The sequence below is a fragment of the Rhamphochromis longiceps genome, linkage group LG1 (genome assembly GCF_057381845.1).
Source record: "Rhamphochromis longiceps isolate RC_006_pf linkage group LG1, R_longiceps_female_GT1.1, whole genome shotgun sequence".
In the NCBI taxonomy this organism is placed as follows: domain Eukaryota; kingdom Metazoa; phylum Chordata; class Actinopteri; order Cichliformes; family Cichlidae; genus Rhamphochromis; species Rhamphochromis longiceps.
Genome location: NC_140557.1, coordinates 36870494 through 36885655, shown reverse-complemented (window position 1 = coordinate 36885655; position 15162 = coordinate 36870494). Strand labels below are relative to the sequence as shown.

The window sequence follows — 15162 nt, the reverse complement described above, 5'->3', positions numbered from 1 at the left end:
CATGTATTTTTGCCTTATTTATAAGCATAAATAAATCAGTATGAAAATCCAAATGAACCCATAAATTGCAGTGTTACAAAAAACATGTTTCTGTTGTGCTGACCTGCTTGGTGCGTCTAAACATGGGGGCAGGGCTGGTGGGACAGCTGTGCCTGGCAGCGAGGCGGGAGGAGGGCGTCTGCAGACCCTCCACGGGGTCAAACAGATCTAAACTCAACACTGGGAAACCATCATACCTAATGAAAAACACACATTCACACATTAGTGAAAGAGGGCACACAGTTATTTACATGCATACAAAGTGGGTTGGCATCCATCAGGCTGGAGCCTAAACACCCTGTGGGGAATGGTTGCTTCCAAGGTTAGAGTGACATCAATACAAAACCTTTTTTGTAATTGTCTACAAAGAGAGCTAATAAAAAAATGTGGAAAACTGCTGGTCATTATGGATTATGATTGGGACATAACTTAAGTGCTTCTGAAAAAAAATAATAAATTATTCAGAATGAGGCATGACTGCAGAATACAAATATTCAGCTCCACACGGTCCAGCAGCAGAGTTCAGTCTTGGTCCTCACTTTGACAGCTCAACTCCTGCTGGTCCTCAGTCAGCTATTGAAAAGAAAGAACTAACCAAATTGAAACTTAATCTATTGTTCAGATTTTTCCCTGCTGTTAGCTGTGAGAATTTCCAGTTCATCTCAAGGAAGGACATCTAGTAGGAGGATTGTACTCAGCAGCATATTTGTATGTCTTTCCAAATTTAAAACAAATATTACTCGTCATTTGTGCACAACATTCGACTTTGTTATTCAAAAATGTCATGCAAACAAAAACATGCAGACATCACAGAATGAAACTAGAACAAAATACTATATACACCATGTGCACAATTATTAGGCAAGTGAAAGATTCATTTTACTATGGAACAAATCCAGTCCTCTCAGTCAAGCCAAATTGTTAATAAACCTAAAAACCTGAATGTTTAACAAAGGAAATGTTACACACTCTTTTGTTTAAAACCCAAATTTTCCCGTCGTACTTGTTTATTTTCATTTTGTACAGGAAAGATAACACATTTAATTAGCAAAGATAACATAGGCAGTCAGCCTATGGATGAAAGATGACTGCCATCAGCCTTTCATCCATAATCTGTCAATTTTTTTGTGCAGCAGCAGCCACAACCTGCCAAATGCTTAAAGAGGTATACTGTCTTCCCTGTTTGTAAATCTTAAGCTTCAGAAGGGCTAACAAGGAAGAGGGCTGTGTCATTATTATCATCTTTGAGACCTTTACTGGGTAGCCAAGCGCTGGAGTACTTGTTTTCATGCAGTTCAATGCACCATCATATGTACTCAACAGTCTTATTAAATGCTGCTAACTTTTTTCTGTACCACTGCTTGAAGAAAGTATCCTTTAGGACCTGGCAATAGGTTTGGGAGTTTATTTTAAGTTCATCTTCAATGGTGCAACTAGCTCATCCTTGATAATAGCAGCCCAAACCAGTGCACCTCCTCCACTTTGACTCTTAGTACCCTTTAACCATTCGTGATCGAGTTATGATCCCATCTATCTGGTCCATCAAGAGTCACTCTTGTTTCATCTGTCCATACAGCCTTTGAAAAATGTGTCTTCAGATATTTCTTTGCCCAATCTTAACATTTCTAACTTGTGTGTCTTGTTCAGTGGTGATCGTGTTTCAGCCCTCCTTACATCAGTCATGTCCTTGAGCAATGAACATCTCGTAATTCTGGACACTCCAGGTAGATTGCAGTTCTGGAGTACAGTGGTACTAGAGGATAATGGCTTCCTGGTAGCGTCACGTTTAATCCTTAAGTCTCTTCCAGTTAATTTGCATCTATTCTATCTATCTATCTATGCACCCCCATTCCTCCATTGGAAATGTAACTGTACTTCCATAAGTACAGTTTGTACCTGTAGCATAGTGGATGCTCCTCTCCCTCGGGCAGAGGAGGCAGCTCTGGAGGCGTGATGAAGACTGTGTGCTCACTACGCTGGGATTCATCAATCTCTATAAGCCGGGTCTCCTCCGGCCTGTCGCTGTCCACCTGCAGAAAAGAAAACACAAACATGAAGGAATGTGTGCAGGTCGTGAGACTGTGACCTGTCATCTATGACACCTGAAGGCAGTATGAAGCACCCCGTCTGACAGATCGGAAATTCCATATAGATCTTGATGTTATGGCCTATAATAAGTCTTAGCAAACATATCTTTGCCCAGTATTATTCCAAAACAGCTGATTCTGTTGGCAGGATTGTTACAGAATGAGTGTCAGAGCTGAGGAATGATGACAAAGAGTGACCTAGATTTTACTGCTTCCCTTTCCTTGCTTTTTTAAAGGATTATTTTTATACTTACGTTTCATTAGCAAACTGTTTAATGGCAGAACACAATATGACATCTGAGTGGAAAGTATCATCAGAATTGTTGTTATAATCATTACAACATACCAGAAGGGACTCAAAAATAACTATAATTACTGTTAGTGGTTTAAATGCCTCATTTCATGACATTCAATGTCATTTTAGCCCATTAAGGAGCTGCTCTTCAACTGAGTTGAGAGTCTAAGGGATAGAGGTTGTAATGTAAAGTACAGATTTTGAAGCCTTGTGTGTCTTAATATAACAAGGATACAAAAATAAAACTGATTTAATGTGACTTTGTTAAGTATTGGTGTTCTTGTTCAATTGTATGTCTGTTGTATTAGTGAGCAAATCCACTGAGAGTCTCAAATTCCTTGCTTGGCCAAAAAAGCTGATTTTGAAGTAAACAATGCTTTGAAAGTTTGAAAACTTGGAAGCTAGTTAAACACTGACATTTTTTCCCTCCTCATCTTTTCCATGTGTTTTTACTGTTTTCCATTTGGCTGAGGTCAGTGTCACTACAGCTATCATGAGCTGATACCTGGACCCTACAGAGATTGCACAGGCAGTTTAACTCCTCCAGCATGGCACATCGATACCTGCCAAGGTTTGCTGCCTATCCCAGCACAGTCTCAAGACTCCAGTGCTGGGACAGTTAATCAAGGAGAGCTGGACAGGGCCGTAGGAGGTCCTTAACCCATCAGCACGACTAGTATCTGCTCCTTAGTGCATGAGGGAACGGGATAAGCACTCCCAGAGTCCTACAAAAGGGACCTCCAGCAGGCACGTGATGTGAATGTTTCTGAGAAAACAATCAGAAACAGATATGACGTTCATAAGGGTGGCCTAAGGACCCAGTGTTCTCACTGCCCAGCATTGACCTAACTGGCATTTGTCATAGAATACCAGAATTGCCAAGTCTACCACTGGCGCCCTGTGCTTTTCAAAGATGAGAGCCTGAGCACATGTGACAGGTGTGAAAAGGTCTAGTGAAGCCGTGGAGAACATATGTTGTCTGTAACATAGTTCAGGTGATGGGTCAGTGACGCTCTGGGGAGGCATATCCATGGAGGGAATCACAGACCTCTACAGGCTATGCAATGGCACCTGACTGCCATTAAGTACTGGGGTAAAATCCTTGGACCCATTGTCAGACCCAATACCCAATACTTTTGAGTATCAGCAAAATTGACTAACCTGCTGAATCATTTTTCACTTTTGGGGTATCCTTAAATTCAGCCCTCTGCAGTTTGTTCATTTCTATTTCTATCGAACAATGTGGCATCCTTTCATTCCTAACACGTTACTCAGTCCATATCAATTCCATATTGTGTAGCAGCTTTATAATATGGACTGAATATTGTGTTTGCAAAATAGAATGGACAGATGGATGCACAGACAACCCAGAGGGCTGTGGGCGCAGAAGCTCAATAAATACAGAGTAAAGATCACTCATCCCACGCAACAAGGACATAAACTCAGTCAACACCCTCTCCTCCTTTATATATATCAACGGACACTGGAACAACTTTTCTGTGCAAGCCATCACCTAGAACAACAGTTAGTTCAGTAGCTTTCTATTCAGTAACACTGCAACTCAATTTACAACTCTTACAGGGTTAACTGAACTTAGAGTCAACATCTGTTGTGGTCTGTGTCTGGATTTATCTGACATAAATGGTTTAAAGTAAGAAAAGATGAGGCAGAAAAAACAGGTCATTTGTCGATTCTTAATGTTCGCCTTGAGGCAGCTGCATCGTTGCAAGCGGCAAGTTGATTTGGCTGAAGTTATTCCCCATTTCAAAGTGAATACAAAAAAACATTTCTATGAAATCTGATTATTTTGGGATTGTGTTAATGCATTCACTATCTACATATATACTACCTTCTTTTTCTTTGAACAATTTTTTCATAGCATACTTCAGCCTTGGAAGACCACCTGATTTATTAATATACAAGGACCATGATCAGTTTGATTTACACATTGAAAGATGAGCATATCATGCCAAAGTCAGCTTAAGGTATAAACTGGCTCTATAGAATCTCTCATAACGGTTTGTCCCACTGTCAGTCTGTTTGGCTCAGATACATAGCAAGGAGACTACACTCAGTATTTGGTGTTATGTTATTGTAAGGCTGAGTTTCCAAGACCATATCTACAACCGTATCTCTTTATCGAATGATAAAAGATTATAGGTGCCCACTGATGGGGAAAAAAAGGTGTTCTGATTTTTATTAATGAGGCCAGAAACAAATCTATGTGGGCAAATGAAACAACAGCATAATGGTCCTCATTTATCATTTTCATCAGTGACATTTGGAGTTAGTGCAAAGATTTTACTACAGCCATACTGGTAGGGCAGACAGATAAGACAAAGTGAATCTTAAATCAGAGGGTCTGAGCTTTATGGTGGATTTAAAACACCCAGTGTCACAGAGGGAAGCATCGTAAATTGAGAAGTGCTTAATGACAGGCTTTGGCGCTACAGGCAATGATTTTCTTCAAGCTGGAAAGAAGGGAGGTGAAGCACTTGCTTAAAGTTCATAATTTAGTCTAGTTATTCAGATGGTAATTAAAGTTTGATAACAACCTCAGTCAAAGCAGTGGAGTGTGGGAGTGTCTCTTCCTTAGTGCTGTCTAAAGACGGCTTTCATTATTCTTCTTTTGTCCATTAAAGAACATCAGAGGCCAACATGATTTTCTGTGCTGCTTCTATGGGCACATTTTAAAACACAGGAGTAAAAGCAGGAGCTGTCAGTTTTTCAAGGGTTTCTACAAACCCCCTTAGGTAAGATGTAGATGAGAGAGTTTGGTAAGAGTATAGCGACAAACCCAGTGGAGAGGGTTTTTAGGATTTTATATTGCTTTGTACAATAGCAATGCTGCTAGCATTAGCCATGTGGCTAACCATGATTAGCAATACAAGTCAGAGCATCAGTGTTCCCTGCCAAGCAGCTATCCAAACATATCACCACCCAGAAAGCAGAACTTGTACTTATCCAATTCACATCCAAATTATACTAACTCTGTGAAAAGCCAAGAAGTGTATTTTCCCAAAATGTCAAACAACTTCCTTTAAATAAACACTCTGTGACTTCGATGTGGCACCAAGAGGTTCTTTCCGTCCATATTTTGGATATTTTGAAATTCTGCTGTGAACTGTTTCCAGCTATAAAACAAAACATTCAGGTGGCAGGAAATCGGGGCATTATAAAAACTACTGGGAGCACGTATTTGCAGACACACTCCACATTCAAAAAGTAACATTAGTTTTTACCAAAACCCTGAACAGTTTCAAATTCACGGAGAGCTGTCTAATTAGGGCATATGGACAAATGTTTCAATGTGATGAATAGATGAGAAATTTAGAAAAAACTGATTTATCAATCTCTACATGAGCAGTGCTTCTTTAATAATGTGTATACCTTTTAAAGAGTTACTGTTACCGAGGTCTTAATACTGCATGTAATACTGCATAGAATCCCATGACTCTTTGTTTGATATTATCTTTCTTGCATAATTACTACTAGTGTTTTTGTCTTTTGGATTTAATTAGTTTTGCTGCTACAGCAAACATCTTGCCCTCAGGGATGTGTAGACTTTAACCTTATCTTCATGTATGGGACTCCTGTGTGTGGGCTGAGAGATGCACTGCGTTTTGTCTCCTAGAGAGTAGATAACGTCATCCACATTGCCACAGTGCAGAGACAGTTTAAGGGATTTAATCGCCCGTAGAAGTGACGCACAGGCTGCATCAGGAAACACAGGCTCCAGTGCAGGTCTGGGAAAACAGGGAGGGGAGGATGTGGATCCTGGCCTCTGTATTCACTTCCATTTTGTCTCAATTACAGCCAGAGCACACACACACACAATGCAAGGACAGCAAAGACTATTTCAAAGTCAGTTATAAATGTCACCTGCAAAAACCAGTGACCCAAAGATGCGACTTAGGAAGCAAAGCGGTTTGGTAGTCTTTAAAACAGCAAACACACAAAACTGAACCACAAATATGGTCTGATACGGGGACACACCCCATGAGCACATGAGGTCAACCTACTCAAAGTGCTCCCAATGGAAAAAAGGAGATGGACTGAGAGCAACTCCGAGTCTTTACACTGTCACACGAAAAAATGTGAGCCTAGTGGAAGAGCAAAGAACTAACTTCAAGCTCTGTTAGCGCTTCAGAAATCACTGAAGCGCTAAAAACCCTTACTCACTAGACTCATGAAAAATTGAAGGAAGAAATCTTCGCAGAAAACTGCACACATGGATTTTCCATGATACGGTGCATTCACTATCTCGGGACAAATTGCTGTGGCAGCAAATTTAATGTGGATGTGGGAGAATTTTCATTAAAAATAGAGAATGTGTAAAAAGGCTCTACAGCTTGGATCATAAGGAACTAATTTAAATGACACAAGAATACGTGGGCAGGATAACATGAAAGCTTAAATCATATCTGTATGGCTGGAGGGTTTTCTAAGAGCATTGAGACAAAGCTGTTTCCAATTATGACTCAAAATAATTTGGTTACATTATGAGTATCATGTAGTAGGTTTGGGCCATATTTCAGTCACAGGGTATGTAGAGGTATTTAGAGATCTGGCTGCTACGATTTTAAGCACCATCATTACATTGGTGGATCTCAATTAGACTGGTATGGAGTTGTTGTATTGAGAGCATGCATTGTAGTGCAGCAGTAGCTACTGATGTATCATTCAAGTGAGCGCAGAGAGCTGTTAAAATACAATTCCAAACAGTAAACATATTCTACTTTAACAATACATTGTGAAATTTTTCACTAAAGAAGCTAAAACGTCCAATTTGGACATGCCCCTAGAATTTCCTGATCAGTTTAAATTAAAACTTGTACCATCAACTAGTCAAAAAGTAAAAACTATCCAGAGTGCGGCTAATGTTGGCAGTACTAGCACCAACAGCCTTCTTTCTTTGGAAAGACAGGAAAGTGAACATGATGTTGCACAATAAGCTGTAATACCATTTAGAATAGCTACAGAGCCAAATGTTATCTACTGCAGTTTTTTTTTTAATCCTATTTCTGATGACAGTGAAGGCAGCAAAGGTTAATTGTCTGTCTGCTAATTCCTCAAATCCATTGCTACAATGACTTCTATCTAAGCTTTTAGGGGTTCTTTTCATTTGCTGGTTGTTTTTTTGTGGGGTGTTTTTTTTTTTGTTTTTTTTTTTGTTTTTTTACACACCATCATCACACACCATGAACCCTGTTGAAATATCAGGAAGTAATAAGAGTATGAAAAAGTAAAGACCACCCAAGCTTACCATACACCATGCACAATTCCTCTATCTGTAAACAAAATGTTTCAGGATAGGTGAGAATAAAAATAGACTTACCTTGCCTCCTTTATCTGCACCCCGCTCTGAATTGTAAAGCTGTTCACAAGTGGAGGCAGAAAGGAAGAGAGAAAGGGAAACTCAAGAAGGTTTGGTTGAAGACAAGTGAAGTGACACAGAGAAGAGGGAAATCTGCTAACACTACTGTAAGTGGAACACAGTGGGGGTCCACTGAGAAAAGAAATGCCAGAAAAGAAAAGGGCTTTTTTTTCCCCCTCTACTGCATCAAAATGAATATGTATGCATGTGATATAGCATTCTCTTGTATAAAATAAAAAAGCTCACTTTATCCACACAGTCGTCAAAGAAGGCCAGGCTGGCGTCTTTGTCGCTGACAAAGGAGCACTCTTCGATAAAGCGGATGAACATCTGGGTCTTCGTCATTAGGGAGTAGAACTTCTGGTGTGAGCGGTCGCGGCTCTTCAAGAACCCTGAGGGGAGAAACATAGATGAGTTATTAAACATGGTAGTAACCTTACTTTGCCGAGATCTAACATGTCAGTGTAATAACTGAAAGATGATTTGAGATTACAGTGGGTTTACCTTTATAGAAGATCTCACTCTAACTTCTGAAAAATGGTGAGCAGTCACAAGAATAATTTAAAGACTTCTTCAAAAGGTGTGTGAGTGTGTGGTTAAAGAACCCATTATTCTAGAACAAGCTGTATGTATACTGCATCCATTTGTCTTGGTTTGGATAATGCAAGCCACAATGTTGTTAGTGTAATGGCCAATACGGGATGTGCAACAACGTGGTGAAAAACTTCCATAATAGATGCTGAAAGCTTCTAATAAGTCACTGAGTAATAAGTCACTGCTGTTATGAGACTCAGAATAGGATGGATGGTTTCTGGCTCACAGCACGGATGTGGAAGCCAAACACTTCCTGCAGTTGATAAATATTTTAATCATGACCACTTGCAATTTGGGCCTGTTCAGGTCAGTTTCAGGGTAGCCTCACGATACCATTCTCTATGTCCTTCACTACATTTTAAAACATTGGCCTTAAAAATTAGTCCACTTACCGATTACTTAAAAAAACAACAACAAAATCTTTAATGCATTTCAAACTTTTGCTTTTTTGCTTTGTGCTGTCACTGAAATGCACTTTGGATCTGACAATCTGAGTGCCAAATAATTATGTTTATTTAGTTCACATTTCTTCCAGTGACCTTAAAAATGCAGTCCAGTTATTTTTGACCTGAGTTATGACTTCAAAACAACAACAGGGTAGACCCAAAAAAGTTTATTCTTTTCATCTGGACGTAGCGTTTTCAGTTGGAGAAATGTTTCATCATTCACCTGAGTGACTTTTTCATACACATACATTTGCATAATGACTGAAACTAGCACCACTGGTGAACAGTGGGCTGTGAGGTCAGTTGTCATGACCATTGATCAACAACCACTCACCATTGATCAGTTTTGAAGGGATTTCCTAACCTGGATGATTAAACAAGGATTAAGAAAACAATAGGTAGTATCGTCAAAATAATAAAATAATTTCTATGAAATAAAGCGCCACATACTAAATGTCTAAATGCCCCTTGTCTGTACTAGAAAAACTTCTGACCAGTAAGTACGCTGAAATAAAATCAACAAGCAGCCTACAAGGCTTTAGTGCTCTCTAGTTCAGGATTACGTTAGGCCCGTAGAGAACAAAAGGAGGTTGAAATGTCTTAAAAGCAGCAGGAAAAGAGCAAGGATTAAAGTTCATTAATGCTCATCAGAGAAAGACGAATATTTTAGAACACCTCTAAAACAGAGTGCCATCAGCACACTGAGCTTGGTGATACCATTTTAAAGAAAATGGATTGACTAGCAGGTGGTGCTTGTGTATGTGTTCATCTGTTATTTAGAAAATAACCTGAACTGAAGTAAAAGTTTGTTTTTTTTAAATTTACCATCTGCTTTGCAAATTTGAAAAATCAGAGTAAAAAGGAACACAGCTGCAGCGTGTGTGTAAAAATGTCATAGACACAGATGTTGATTCATATCAACATATTAACATACTTAGTAATATTTTATTGTTGTGGATATTAAGTAAAAAGTGGTCAGGAGTTCAAATGTGATGTATGAGCTGTTACATATTTCTTTGAGTTATTATGTAATATACTGCAGCTTTTCCTGTTTGCTGTATCACATATTTCAGACAGGACGCAGCCTTGGCTCCAGCTATTCTCCAGTGGAGCAGGCTTATCACCCCAACTCACTTCAACTGTGATGCAAAGCAGCTTTCATGGGCTCAGACCCACAGGCAGGATGACAACCCTCTGGAGCTCAGAAGCTGCAGTGTTAACTGACTAACCTTCAGTTTGCAAGCAGCCTCGACCCTTCAACCCGAGCATCTCCTCAAAGCCTAGCCTTCCTGCCCAAACAGCTTCTCTGTGTATTTACTCGGAGGTGGAAATGGACACTTACGAAAGCTCATGTATTAAACAACGCCATCTGTGCTTGAGGCAGGCCAGCTGTCGAGAAGAAGGTGCGACAGATGATGTGGTCTTAGCTTAAATATTCAGAACGTCATTAGCACTAATCATGCATTGTGACTGTACAACTAGGACTGGATAATGATGAAAAAGTAGAGCAAAGTTAACTTTTGATTCTGCGCACCACATTGGATGTTAACAGCCTCAGCTCTGTTGGTCAATTGTCAAGTCAGTTCCCTAGAGCTCTTAGTTCTAAGAAGGCTCTTGTTGGTTGGTCTAGATTCTCAAATTAAAATGACTCAGTAAGTCTCCACTAACTCATTAAATATCCTTGAGATTAGCCAATAGCCATGCTAATAAAATCAATGGGGAAGGCATTGAGAAATACACAATAAATCTTCTTCCCCACACCCTCCAAAAAAATCTGACAAAATTAATAGAGCTAATCTGTCAGGATATGTCACACAATTTTCTTACTTTTTCCAGAAAGAAACTAAAATAATAGTATCAGCATTATTTTCTCCAAGAGCTCAGGCTGGCTTCTGTTTCAAATCGTCAACATTATGGACGTCAGCGGTCAGGAGACAGGTAAGACAGCAAGTGTATAAATCCTTCTGTAAAATGTGGTTAGTGCACTATTGTCAGAGTGATTGGCTCACAATGTGTAACACGCAACAAACTTCTACTAGTTCCAATTAGGGAATCTGGGTGGAAAAGTCTAATTAGATTCTTTATTACTCCACATATTACTAACAAATTTCAGCGGCATCAGCAACAATATTGGAGACAGTGTGGTCACTTAAAGACCAATCACTCTCATATCTTCTGGACATGTACACAATTGACACCATTATGGGACAGTATATTCAAGTTAATGGATGACATCATGGCTTATGCCACCCCTAAGGAACCCAAGACCTTCCTACTGGGTCTGCTACCCAGAGATTTGATACCAAAAAAGGACAGAAACTAGAAAGGCCATAACAAGGAATTGGATTAGCAGAGCAAGTGCTAGAGATTATAGAAGAAATACACTTGATCGAGAGACTAACTTTCTTTCTACGACTCGAAGGACATCTTTTTCCACAACACTGGACTAAATGGCACAATTACAAGCAAAGGCTTGAAGACTGTTATTTAATCCAGTCTATACCTCTTTATTTGTAAGATTCTTGAATAGTGTCCCAATTTGTTCCATTTATATTTCTGATATATTTTTGTTACATTTTTGTTGCTATGGAAAATTGGAAATAGAAAGTTTAAAAAAATGTGGTGAGTGCAGAAAAGTACCATAAGGTTCAGGCTATGTTAAAGAATGAAGGTGGTCATACCAAATATTGACTTCCAAGCTGATTAGAATTAAAGAAACTCTGTTTTGCCCAGTTCTGTACCTCTGAGACTTTTCATGTTTCTGTGTAAGGAATATGAAGAGGCCAGTGGGGTGAGGACACCAGCTAATTCATTCAGTCTGTTTCCTCTGCACATGGAGAGCTGTCGAGAGTTCAAGCTACATGTGGACACTGACATTATTCCTAATACCTTGCAAGTCAAAGAGTGAGCTAGCGTCTGTGGCTTTCTCTGAAGGCGCTTGAGTGATGGGGCGCAAGAAGGAGCGGTAGCCCTTCAGAATTGCTGCCATGAAGCGCAGAAAGGCTTCCTGGATCTCTAGCTCCAGTGTGTGGAGACTCTTCCCACAGCTCAACTCTGACGAATCGCTCATGCTCAGCTCCAGCAGCCCATCTGGTCGGTACTGACCTGAAGCAGGAGGAAAATGCATTTTAGCAGCTGACAGCACATATCAGGATCTTTAGGCTAATGTCAACATAAAGGGTAAATCACTACTTTCAGCTGAGCCAGCTGCATCATTTGCATTTTGATGAAGTGGTTCTGATCTAAGTGCATGTGTTGAAAGGTTTGTGCACAGCTGCAGTATTCCAGTAAGTAATCCTACTGTGAATGAGGATTAGTATTACATAATTACATTTTTTTAATCCTTAGTTGATATCCTTATTTAGAGACTTCCAACAGGGTTAAATGTCTCAACTACAACCTCTGGCATGCATATCAATATTCAGCACTTGTGGCAGTTACTGGCTAGATTTTCAACTTCACTGAATTAGAAAATTAAATTATTCAGATTCCTACAGCTCAAGAAGCAGCAGGTTTCATGTTCACTCAGTGGGTATGCTTCCTCAAACGCGCAAAAAGTTGATAACAATACAGTGAGCCCCACACCAGAGCAGACGGATAATTAGGAGATTATGCTTTGATAGGATTATTGCTGGCTTTCAGATTTGAATGGAGAGCTGGACAAAGGAAAGTGAATGGAGAGCAAATTGTAAAGGCAACACAATCAGTGACTACAGATGATAAAAATAGAAGAGCGTGCAATGTGGAGACCTTAGTTAGACCCTAATTATCATTGAAAGTGATCTTTACCATAAATACATCCAGAAATGAACTAAATAAACGCCAACACTGGATGCAGTTTTACAATAATTTGCCCCACCGCTTCAGCACTCACCATCAACAAGCTGCTGGTAGAGATTATTCAGCACATTCATTAGGTTTTTACAAGCTTTCTTTGGCAGAATCTTCCATGTGAGGGCTCGCTTATCTTCATGGCTAGAAAAGCAGAAACATACACTGAGGCCAACATCAACATGAGCAGTGGTTAGGCCAAGAGGGATTTCAGACCACCCCAACGTTGTCTGGCTGGTAATAAGGCCAAAAATGATGCGAACCATTACTGACCTTACCTGGCACGCTAGAAAATTGCATTCTCGTCATATTAAAACAAGTCTGACACTACAAAAATAACCATTTCCACCCAATCTCTGGCCTGATGTCTAAAGTTAGAACTCATGAGCCAGCAGCTATGCTGTCTGAAAAATAGAGGGACCAAAGGATGTTGAGCTTATAGCTTAGAAGGTGCTGTATGGATCGCTGTATAGAACAATGAACACGGTGAAGATTAAGCTCAGCAAAATTCACTTTCTTACCTAAATACCTACAGCTGTGGGAAGGTTTTAAGGATTGTGCTTACTGGAAGATGGTGTTTGTGTCCAGGTCCACGCAACTGACATCCGGAGGGGGATCATAAAGATCAAAGTAGCGAGAGTCCACGCCTACAATGAACGGACAGGGGGCACTCAACACATCAGCCAACGCCAGGGGGCACAGAGGAATATACGGGCAGGGCCAGTGGAACGGAAAAATCATCTGAGGAGGGTGAAAAAGAGCACAAGAGCAGAAAAATCAGACAAACCTCCTTCAGTGAATTTCCAGTTAACACAGGACTGAGCTATAGTGCACGTGGTCAGATTCACAGTATAGCTGAGCCATGTATAGGATTAAAACAAAACGTGAACACCATCTGCAGTGTTAAGAAAATGTTTGTGACCCCCCATCCCCTCCCTTCTCTATCTCCTTTGACCTCCTCGTCCAGGTGTAACAACAGAATTACGGTGGATACAGGACATTCCACATTTCGTTTGGATTAAGGTCCAGACTTTGGCTTCATCATTCTAAAGCATTATGTTTAACTGTTCTTTGGTACTTGTATGCTTTAGATCATTGGCTCTCCTCATTACCCACAGATGTCCTGAAAATTTCATTTGTGTGCTGGTATAATTCTTAATTTTTTCTTAATTTTTTCCAATCAGTGATGACAAGTATTTCTATGACACCACCACAATGTTTCACAGATGGAAAAAGGCTCCCATCCAGGAATGCTGATTATTCCTTTCTCCAAACATAATGCTTCTCATTTGAAATAAAAACAATCTATTCTCCATCCACAAAAACACTGGTTCAACAGCTTGCTGGCTTGTCCTGACTTGTCCATGTTCTAAAGAGAAGTTGTGTTCTCCTTGCATCCCTTTACTTCAAATTGCTGTTGTTTAGTATTATCTCGTTGGGGGAAACACGGAGTTAACTTCTGTGAAAGAGCCCTTTAGGTCCTGGGAAGTTACCCAGAGTTCTTTCATAGTCATTCAGACTTTAACATGACATTTTCCTTGAGTGATTTCTGTTGGTTGACCCCTCCTGTGGAAAGTAAGTATAGGTGGTTCTATGTCATGTTTAGCATCACAAACTTTTAATGTTAAGGTCAGGCTTGGATAAATCCACACTCTTAAAAGTAGGACACCCACTCACACCTGCTTGTCATCTGACTGAAAACACCTCTATCTAATTTCACCTTCAAATTTACTGCTCATCTTAGCAGTTCACTTTTCTATCACGGAAAAGTCAGTGGCCAACTATATATTTCTATGACTGGATTTGAAGGTTTTCTTTTTTACCTACAACAATGTTTTATTGTATTTATAGAGATATATAGACAGGGGTTCACAAATGTTTTCTTGCAATTGTAAATGCTGCCATTCATTTAAATTAAGTATAAAACAAGAAGGCAGTGAAACTAAGAGCAGATAGAGCACTCTATGACAGCTGAATGGAGTTACTTACAGACACGAGAGCCTCAGTAACACTGGTCAGTACGGCCGGTCGTAGTGAATGGATCAGGATCTTATGTTCAGTGACAGCAAACACCAGCAAGGTGACAGCGTTCTCTGGCCCAAGGTTGTGGAGCAGTGTGGAAAATCGACCACCACTAAATAAATAAATATATAAATGATTTTCTTTTAAATTGTTTCTTTTAAAATCTATTGTATATATTCTTTGAAAGAAAGGCTTTAGGTTTCTCAAACAACTCTAATATTTATAATATAAGGCCGAGTTCAGACCTGATTATATAAACTTGGCACAGAAAGTAAGGTAATTTGGATTTGGTGGATTATTTCTTTGTTGTAACAACAATTCTTGGAAAAAAATGTGGTACCTGGACAAACTTCAAATGTTGATTTTTAAGTAACCTAAGGTAAATACAACTGCAATAAAAATGTTCAAACGTTAAAGTAATACTCAGCCATGGAAAATTAAGGTAACTGATACCAATAGTACACCTTCAAC

At 39.6% G+C, this 15162-nt stretch overlaps 1 protein-coding gene across 6 annotated transcripts in view; it reads right to left on the bottom strand.

Moving 5' to 3' along the window:
• LOC146679117 (C-myc promoter-binding protein-like) overlaps positions 1-15162 on the bottom strand; it is a 90347-nt gene that overhangs the window by 28582 nt on the left and 46603 nt on the right. For 4 of the 6 annotated variants that reach the window (XM_085408101.1, XM_085408105.1, XM_085408100.1 and 1 more), the window contains 8 exons: positions 14659-14803; positions 13235-13410; positions 12713-12813; positions 11728-11943; positions 8045-8190; positions 7760-7798; positions 1936-2069; positions 104-236 (listed from right to left, as the gene is read on the bottom strand). In XM_085408101.1, coding sequence (XP_085264227.1) covers positions 104-236; positions 1936-2069; positions 7760-7798; positions 8045-8190; positions 11728-11943; positions 12713-12813; positions 13235-13410; positions 14659-14803 — 1090 coding nt within the window. The remainder of the gene's footprint in view (positions 1-103; positions 237-1935; positions 2070-7759; positions 7799-8044; positions 8191-11727; positions 11944-12712; positions 12814-13234; positions 13411-14658; positions 14804-15162) is intronic. The other 2 variants (XM_085408102.1, XM_085408104.1) reach the window with 1 other exon arrangement.